The sequence below is a fragment of the Stomoxys calcitrans genome, chromosome 1 (genome assembly GCF_963082655.1).
Source record: "Stomoxys calcitrans chromosome 1, idStoCalc2.1, whole genome shotgun sequence".
NCBI classification, from domain to species: domain Eukaryota; kingdom Metazoa; phylum Arthropoda; class Insecta; order Diptera; family Muscidae; genus Stomoxys; species Stomoxys calcitrans.
The window spans coordinates 142,757,623-142,767,741 of record NC_081552.1 but is presented as its reverse complement, the minus strand read 5'-3'; the positions used below and the strand labels follow the sequence as shown (position 1 = coordinate 142,767,741).

The 10,119-nt window shown below is 38.5% G+C and overlaps 1 protein-coding gene across 1 annotated transcript; it reads left to right on the top strand.

Moving 5' to 3' along the window:
• Nucleotides 1-8,228: 8,228 nt before the first annotated feature.
• Nucleotides 8,229-9,623, top strand: LOC106089366 (nicotinamide riboside kinase 1). Its single transcript, XM_013255200.2, has one exon. It carries the CDS (start codon nt 8,319-8,321, stop codon nt 9,321-9,323), a length of 1,005 nt encoding a protein of 334 aa, XP_013110654.1. The 5' UTR covers nt 8,229-8,318; the 3' UTR covers nt 9,324-9,623.
• The last annotated feature ends 496 nt before the right edge of the window (nt 9,624-10,119 follow it).

Below are 10,119 nucleotides of genomic sequence, written 5' to 3'. Positions count from 1 at the left end.
CTGTCAGATAAAAATTTTGGCTGTTTTAAGAAGTTTTCTTGTCAACTGACAGATTAAAATATCCCGAGCAGTAATGCAAAATTGAATAAGAGTTGTTGGATGGCTGCAGTACAAAAACTTTTGACGGAAATAAAAAGCAAGGCCTATATTGAATGTATACAACATGCTGAGCGAAGTAAAAAACACATCTTTAAATTCCTTGACTGGCCCACTTTACTGCAATGATATTTACGGCCAAGAACAAATAACCTTAATGATGAAAGCTAGAGGAAATCTTCTTTGGTTGAATTCTCTAAAAAATACAGGACTGCAGATGAGCTAAGATGTTATCTGTGTACTTAAAAGTATACGCGTAAGATACTTCAACAAAATATTTTGGTCCCGAAATGAAATTATCAATATCCTAAATGGTGGGAAAGTTTTTAGCTGGCTAAACTTGTACAAATTGCTGAAAGGAGCACTAAAATATAGAAACTTTCTAATGGAAGAGTTTAACTGCTGATTATTTAAAATAAAATCATTAAAAATTATAATAACAACTCAATTTTCCGGCAGACGGTTTGAATAAAAACCATGCTGTATGATTCTTTATTACTTATAAGATAATATTTGTACTTTGTAATTTGTTATGTCAAGGGAGGCTCGGTGGAGACTGCCCTGCACGAGGTTGTGCATAAAATAGAAGAATCCATCGATGACAAGACGTGCACATTGGCGGTTTGCATTGACATCGAGGCGGTGTTTAACAATGTACGGACCGACACATTGATCCAATCCTTACAACAGTACCGGGTGGATCGGGTCCTTAGAGACTGGATAAACCATATGCTAAGCAAACGCTCTACGCATTCATCCACATCAGTATTGTTTGAGTCTTGGACCATTTTCCCATTTCAATATTTACTAACAACTCAAAAGCAAAACATTTTCTTACTTCTTTTCATCAAAGAAGGCCAGGCTTATTTTGTTCAGCTTCGTCATGTTCTATTTATAGACACAATCTCCCTTATTATGTATGTCGTAGTCGAATTTTCGACTTCGACAGCTGAAAACTAAAGTTAATATTTCATTGGCATTATGTGCAAAATCGAGTTGTTTGGTTTTTGTAATATATGATGTGCTTGTAAGTAGCTCATCTATCAGGAAAGCAATCACCTCGATTTTGTTCATAATACCGACGAAATAAAACCGCGAATTCTCGGCAATCGTGGTCGAATATTCAAATTCGACATACATATTAAGGGCCAATGTCTCACCATTAGAAGTGTGTTTATTAAATTGTTCTAATTTCGAGCACGTATAAGTGAACTCAGGAAATGGGAATTGGAATGAACGTTTTAGTTATATTGAACTAAAAATCTTTATTTCTTTAAGTAGTACTTTCAGTAATAAATTTCAGAAAAAGTATTGTCAACGATGATATGCTTTTGCCAATGTTTAGTAAAATTCTCGCTTATTTCAAAAATTTTCGTTTAAGGAAAATTACTTACTCCGCCTGAATTGTAAGCTATTTTATCTATACTCACCAGTAGTTAGTTTTTTATTCGTACAACGTTTATTTTCTCACTCTAGGAATTTTTAACTAATCGTGGGTAAATATCATGGACTAACGAGTATTTTGTAATTAACTCCTATTTGCGATAAGCATTTTTCTGAGTTCACCATACATAACCTATTACGGATGCTGACTGAGGAGGGATTTGAACCCGTCTGCTATGCAGACGCTGTTATAATACTTCGGAAGGGTCTTGCATATTAATAAAACGATTTCGATGTCTGACGAGGTCAAATACTTAGGGGTGATCTTGGATAGGAAACTTAATTGGATGTGTCACATTCTGGAGCGTACTGAGAAGGCTCACAGGTGTTGGGTACTATGTAGACTGGGCGTAGGATCGAAATGGGGCCTGAATCCGAGGATAGTCCACTGGCTCTACAGGAGCGTGATTAGACCAATACTTACTTACGCCTTAGTAGTTTAATGGACTGCTATGGAAAAAAAATTATATATGGGAGCCATGTCTAAATCTGAACCAAAATTGATAGCATTTGTGTTTGGGCTTTAAAAGTGATATATATGCAAGTTTTCGTCATGATTGGATAACAAATGCGATCTCCACCTAAATTACTTACAAACAAGTAAAAGCGTGGTAAGTTCGGCCGGGCCGAATCTTATATACCCTCCACCATGGATCGCATTTGTCGAGTTCTTAGTCCGGTATCTCTTTTTAGGCAACAAAAGGATAATGGATAAGAATTGCTATGCTATTGAGCTATATCAAGTATTGGTCCGATAGACCATAATTGAATTGAATGTTGGAGACCATAGTTATTGAGCCTTTAGGGGCTCAAGAAGTAAAATCGGGAGATCGGTTTATATGGGAGCTGAATCAGGCTATAACCGATTCAGACCCTATTTAACACATACGTTGAAGAAGCCGTTGTACAAAATTTCAGCCGAATCGAAAAAGAGTTGCGCCCACAATGGCTAAGAAGTATAACTGGGAGATCGGTTTATATGGGAGCTATTTATATCTGGTTATGGACCGATTTGAAACATACTTAGCACTGTTCCAAGATCCCAGATCGGTTTATATGGCAGCTATATCAAAACATGTAGCCCATTTAAAATCTCCGTACCGGTATAGCTGTGAGCACCACACAAGCTGGAACATTGAGCTCCAATTTCTGTAGTGTTCATTGCTGTCAGGAGAAGCTTAGCTGCGAGCTACCGGCCACGACCACAGGTGGCGGATAGTGGAATGCTCTAGGCGGAGTAGCTGCAACGGCAGTCGCGGACAACCAGCGGTATCGAGCTGAGAGTCTCAGTGAGAGGCCAGGTGACACCGGCTATTGCACAAATACTGAGTGCCTATGATGCCCGATATGAAAAGGCGAGTTATTGGCGCCTCTAAATATCCAATGGCCACCTTCTTCCCGCGGCGATCGGTCCTTTGGACCGGACCGAGCTTCCTCACCTACAGGAGCTTGACGAGGATCGCCACCTCCGCATGAAGATTTGTTCAAAATTTGCATCGCCTAGCTTTACTCCTTCGAAAGTTAGCGCGCTTTCGACAGTCAGACGGACGGACATTGCTAGATCGACATAAAATATCACGGCGTTAAAGAATACATATACTTTATGGGGTCTTAGACGAATATTTCGAGGTGTTACAAATGGAATGACGAAGTTAGTATACCCCCATACGACAGACGAACTATCAGCACAGAAAGAATATGCGGACAGACGGACATGGATAGCAGGAATTTCTTAGTCCAATAACACATTTTATCACCGCTACAGTAGTGGTGCAGGGTATAGTTTGTGGTTTTGTAATAGATTCCATATAAATGTATACTTAGTTTACCAATTTCATGCTAGGACATAAAATAGTCAACTAGATTCCTTTGAAAGCAATGTTTGGAAAGGGTGCTACGCCTTTTAGGTGCTTAGTTATGGAACATCAAAGTCAAAATTTGTTTAAAATGGTAACTAAGTGGAGCAAAAAATTTTTTTAATATTTGATTTTTTCTCTCCTTTTTTTAAATTTTAAAATTTTCACCCAAAACTTAATTTTTTTTTCATTTTTCTGTAAAATTTTCATTATAATTCGAAATTTAATTTTAAGTTGTGAAGCATATAACTTTTAGTGGGAAAGGACAATCTTTATCATTTTGTAGTTTCTTCTTTTTTTATTGGAGAATTTTGTAACCTTTCCGATGGTGTATTCAGATTTGCAATAGTTAAAGAAATAGTGGCACACCTCCAAAAATGCCGAAGATACCTTTACTGAAATCTTCCAAAAAATTATTGTAACTCAAATATCTCATAACCCTTAGAGATATTGCAGACATTTGTATGGTTTTACGATCTCTATCTTTTGCAAAAAGAATCATGACGATCGGCCTATATATGCTTACTAGCCGAACCGGGCCAGCACCGCTGCGCCTTCTTTAACTATCTAATATCTTTTTAGGGTGGGGACACTTCGCCCTGAATGCGGATATCGAATTCGTGCCATTGTAGCCTATGACGCTGAATGCGTTAGAATCCTGACGAGAACATCGGACAAAGCGGTGCCGCAGTGCGACACCTCTTTGGTGCTGCTGCCGTTCGGACTCGACTATAAAAAAAGGTCTCTTATAATTGAGTTTAAATTTGAATCAGAAAGAACTCATTGATGTGTCAGAATTTGCCCCTTCTCGGTTCCTAGTGGTAATGTTCTTCCTTAGAGTATTGTTGTCATCAGGCGAGAATAGGATGACACCTCAGACATTTCGACTCAAATATGGATATCAAATACCTGCTGCACTTCCAAATCCCTTTAATTTTGAGCCCCATATTGCCATGGCCGATAAGTGTGAACTGTTTAGAGGATGTTTCGGGGCTGTGGCGGCCACCGGCACTTTGCACTGAAAATAGATATCAAATTCGTTCTTTATTCCCAACTGAAATGAAGTTCCGTTTAGGGGGTGCTTTAAGGCGTACCCCAAAACACTTGGCTCCAAAATTGGATATCAAATTCGATTTATACTTTCAAATACCTTTCATTTGAGTCCCATATTGTCTATAACCCATTTGATGTATCTTTAGGAGGAAAAGTGCCACCTAGACTCGAACTCAAATTTTAATGTCATATTCGCAATCTACTCCCTAATACCTTTCATTTGAGTCCCATATAGCCATGGTCGGCTAATATGCCCATTTGGGGGTGGGTGACCTTCCATTACTTGGACCTAATGTTTAATGCCATATATACCTTTCATTTGAGTCCCATATTGTCATGATCATCACAAAAACCTATTTTAAGGGGTTTTGGGGCTGAATAGGCCTCCAGGTACTTGGGCCAAACTTTTATTATGAAATTCGTACTCTACTCTTGAATACCTTTCATTTGTTCATTTCACTTTGGTTCACTTTTATTTTTGGGTAGTACTTTTTGGGGTAAGGGGGAGGGTCCGCAAAAAATTATATAGTCTATGTTTCCTTCCACACCAACCTACACAATCTGTGAAAATTTCAAGGTAATCGGTTCAGCTGTTTTTGAGTCTATACGGAACAAACAAACCGACAAACAAACACAAATTGTATTTTATATATAAGATTTGGCATTTTGGAAGTGACCAAACGCCCCATGTCAGCCCCTGGACCTCTCCAAATTTTGCATACTATCTCAATATTCATTATGTTTCGTGTAGATATCTTTATCTGTTCAAATATTATAGAATTATTTAAAGGATTTTTGGACTGTGGGACATGTTCTCCAAACACTTCTTGAACCATGTCTTTTCTACATTTTTTGCCTCTAAACGAAATTGGGGCAAGCAACTCTTTTGAATTGTATATTTCGAGGGTATTTTTTTTATACCCACCACCATAGGATGGGGGGAGGCCACCGTAGCACAGAGGTTAGCATGTCCGCTGACGCATGACGCTGAACGCCTGGGTTCGAATCCTGGCGAAACCATCCTCGCGGTGGTTTTCCCCTCCTAATGCTGGCAACATTTCTGAGGTACTATGCCATGTAAAATTTCTCTCCAAAGAGGTGTTGCACTCCGGCACGCCGTTCGGACTCGGCTATAAAAAGGAGGCCACTTATCTTTGAGCTTAAACTTGAATCGGACTGCACTCATTGATATGTGTGAAGTATGCCCTTGTTCCTTAGTGGAATGTTTATGGGCAAAATTTGCAAATTTTACCATAGGAAGGGGTTATGCTAATCTTGTCATTCCGTTTGTAACACCTCAAAATATTGATCTAGGACCCCATAAAGTATATATATTCTTGAACGTCTCGAAATTCTGATTCAAACTTGCCATGACCGTCCGTCCGTCGGTCGAAATCACGATAGCGGTCGAATGCGTGAAATTTTGCACAGATACTTTATATTAATGTAGGTCGTTGGGGTTTGCAAATGGGCCATATTGTTTCAGATTTGGACAGAGCTCCCATATAAACCGATCTCCCGATTTGACTTCTTGAGCCCATGGAAGCCACAATTTATGGCCGAAATTTTGCACATAGTGTTTTGTTATGACTTTCAACAACTGTGCCAAGTACGGTCCAAATCGGTCAAGATCCTGATATAGCTCCCTATAAACCGATCTTCCAATTTGACTTCTTGAGCCCATGGAAGCCAAAATTTTTGTCCCATATGGCTGAAATTTTGCACATAAGTGTTCTGTTATGACTTCCAACAACTGTGCCAAGCACGGTCGAAATCGGTTAAGAACGTGATATAGCTCCCATATAAACCGATCTCCTGATTTGACTTCTTGAGCCTCTGGAAGCCTCAATTTTCATCCGATTTGGTTGAAATTTTGTACATGGTGTTCTGTTATGACTCCCAACAACGGTCCAAATCGGTCTGTAACCTGATATAGCTCCCATATAAACCGATCTCCCGATTTGACTTCTTGAGCCCCTGGAAGCCGCAATTTTCATCCAATTTGGCTGAAATTTTGCGCATAGTATTCTGTTATATCTCCCAACAACAGCCAAGTACGATCCAAATCGGTCTGTAACCTGGTATAGCTCCCATATAAACCGATCTCCCGATTTGACTTCGTGAGCACATAGTGTTCTACTATGACTTCCCACAACTGTGCCAAGTACGGATTAAATCTGTGTATAACCTGACATTATTCCCATACAAACCGATCTCCCGATTTGACTTCTTGAGCCCCCGCATTTTTAACCGATTTGGCTGAAATTTTGCACATGGTGTTCTGTTATGAGTCCCAGCAACTGTGACAAGTACGGTCCAAATCGGTTTGTAACCTGATATAGCTCCCATATAAACCTATCTCCCGATTTGACTTCTTAAGACCTTACAAGGCGCGATTTTTTCCTATTTATTTGGCTGAAGTTTTGCATATAGTGTCCTGTTATGGCTCTCGACAACTGCGCCAAATACGCTCTAATTCGGTCTATAACTAGATATAGCTCCCATATTTTAGCAGAATCCGTGGTGGTGGGTTCCCAAGATTCGGCCCGGCCGAACTTAGCACGCTCTTACTTGTTTTAATTTTCATCACAGTTGAAAAATAATGAAAAAAAGGGGACTTTTTAAATAGTGATATATCTAGAGAAGCTCAAAGAAACCATTAATTTGTTTTTTTTTGATATTTCCCCATTTCCATCAATAGAAAAAATAAAATATGACAATTCCTTTTCTAGTTTTCGAGATATTTCGCTTGCAAGCTGTTCAAATTACCTAAAAATTTTGTATTTTAGAAAATTGAAAATTGGTCAACTTTGAACGGTCATATCTCCTAAACTATAAATCTGATATTCCTATACATGATAGGTTCTTTCAAAATTTCGTAGGCGCACATGAAAATGTGCGCCCCCTGTTTCCTCTATCTGCGCCACTGTGTGTCGTGGGTTACCCTTAACCGATCGCCATAATATTTCGTATTTTGCTCATTGGGATAAAAAGAAAAATAAATGGAGGGTATTTGTTTCAAAAAAAAATCCTTTTTGTTTTTTGAGACACTCTAGTATATTACAATGTCTATTTTAGTAATCGGAAAGCTTCAGTTAAATCGTTGTTTGGTAAAAAAAAAACAAAATAGCAGCTATCTTAAGTCAAAACTTTCAAATTCTATCAACTTCTTAGAGATCAAGTAGTATGTTTCAGATTTGGTTTTGATGTATGGCATAGTTTTTAAATGCTCATTCGCATTCGGAACTATGCTGCTGCGACCGATGTTGTTTGGTTTTTTTATGCTTTCAGCGACGAACTACAGCGCCATACAAAAGAACAAATACGGCCAGCTTTTTCATGTTGATTAAATTGACAAAAAAAATTCTTCGACGTGTATAATTTCTAAAACACATTTCTATATACTGCTTTGATGGGCAGACATACACACAAACATAGGTCGAGTACAATGCACACCCAGGCGAGAAAGATTTCCATTATGATCGAGACAGTTTTTTGTAGTTGGCAGATTTTTTTTTATATTAGGTGTCGTGAAAGCAGCAAATGTGTTCGAACAAAAAACAGCGATTATATAGAGATAACAAATTTAAGAATAATCTTATGTATGTGTTTTATTTGATTCCAGGCAATCTGATACACTCGTTCTTTCCTCCGCTGGAATACGCGTTCATACTACCTGCAGTATTTGGTGTGCTTTTTCTGGGTGGAATCGCGGCATTCTCATTATATCATATTTGGGATTTTGTGAAAGCAAAAAGGATCAAGAATTAAAAAAACAAGCTCCAGAAGTTGTTACAGTGTGAGCAGAGCTCAGACAAGCAAACTAGAATTTGCGTAGCACGCGGTGTCCTAAAGTATATGTAAATAAAAATGCCACAGTGGCTGGTTATTGGCATTTCTGGGGTTACATGCGGGGGCAAAACCACATTAGCGCACAATTTGCGCGATTACTTTCTTGGACAACGAAATGTGCCCCTTTGGAACACACCCTATTCGATAAATGAAGTGCAGCTGATATCTCAGGATGATTATTTTTTACCGGTTGATGACTTGCGCCATAAATGGGTCGAACCCCTGAATGCCATTAATTTTGAACTCATCACATCGTTGGACATGAAACAGATGCTCTCCGATATCATGTGGACTCTAAAAGGGCGATATTTAGCCTCGGACCCAATGGAAAACGTTGACTACAACAATGAGATGACGCTATACAGCGGTAATTTTGAGCACTTCCCAGCTCAAAGGCAGCAGTACAATACTGGTTATGTTGGCCAGCAGCATCAGACAACACATCCTGATAACACACACAATATCTCTTCGAAACCTGTCCATAACAAATTTGCGTACCATCAGAATTTCTCGCAAATGCCCCATCAAAGCATAAACAACGCCAATCAAAGCCACAGCACGTCTCACATATTGCGCATCAACTCTCAGATGATGGCCCACTTAAGAGATAATAAGATAAGTATTCTAATTATCGAAGGATTTATGATATTCAATCAACCCGAACTACTGACCCTGTGCAACATAAAATTCCATTTCCATTTACCCTACGAAAAGTGTTTCGAACGACGCCGCAAACGTACCTACGACCCCCCAGATGTTGTTGGATACTTTGAGATGTGTGTCTGGCCTCATTACGAAAAGAATTTTCAGGAGTTTCGTGATCGCAAAGATATAACCATTTTGAATGGCGAAATCGAGAAGGACAAAATATTGAAATACGTTGTGAAACGAATTCTTAACTATTTCGAAGAACGTTGTGATGTTGGCTGTCCGCCGCCACACAAGCTCCTAGGCATACCGAGTTGCAGCAATGGTAACATGACGAATAGCTCTCTACAGACATGTCCAATGGAGCAACAATAGAATGGTTTAGCACCGGATTATCTTACTGTTACAAACAACTGTGCGCATATCGACCAAGACGTCGATTGTATTTGTGTGTAGATTTAGCGTCATTTAATTCATCTTGGATTGGGTGAAATTCTTAAAAAGCGTTTCCATGATTTTGTAAACACTCCAATATGTAAATATGTAAAATATTTTTTTATTTATTTAAATATATTTAATTTTTTTTTTTTTTTTGGATACATTAACGATTATTTCTTATGTAATTATTGGTATATATGTAGGATAAATGAGGAAATAAAACACAATTGAAACATATCTGCCGTCTCCATTGCATAAGCGAAAGCTTTCCCATAATGTAGAGAATAGTTGATCCTCGTCAAACTCCTAACTTCCGGTCCATAGGACCGATCGATGCGGGAACGTGATGGCCATTGGTTATATAAAAGCGCCAAAAACACTCGCCTTGTCCCATCGAGCATTATGGGCACCAGAGACGTAGCCAGATACCGAGGCCTTCCACCCCCAAAAATGATTTTGTCTAAAAAAAAGTAAATTATACTTTTTTTAAACAAAAAGATTCACTAAAAATTTTTAAAATGACAAAATTTCATATTTATAATATTCTACAAAGGCAAAATTTTGCTGAGGCCAGGGCCGCCTTAAACTTATTTTTCTTAAGGGCAAAATTGTAATGAAAATTTTCCAAAGACAAAATTTCACCGTAAAATTCTTTAAGGACAGAACTTCAGCACGGGCCTGAGCCCTCTTGCAATTATTTTTTTAAGACAAAATATCTTTAATAATTTTTTAA

Coding starts and splice junctions, on each gene's coding strand:
- LOC106089366 (XM_013255200.2), top strand. CDS start 8,319: ATGCCACAGTGGCTGGTTATTGGCATTTCTGGGGTTACATGCGGGGGC.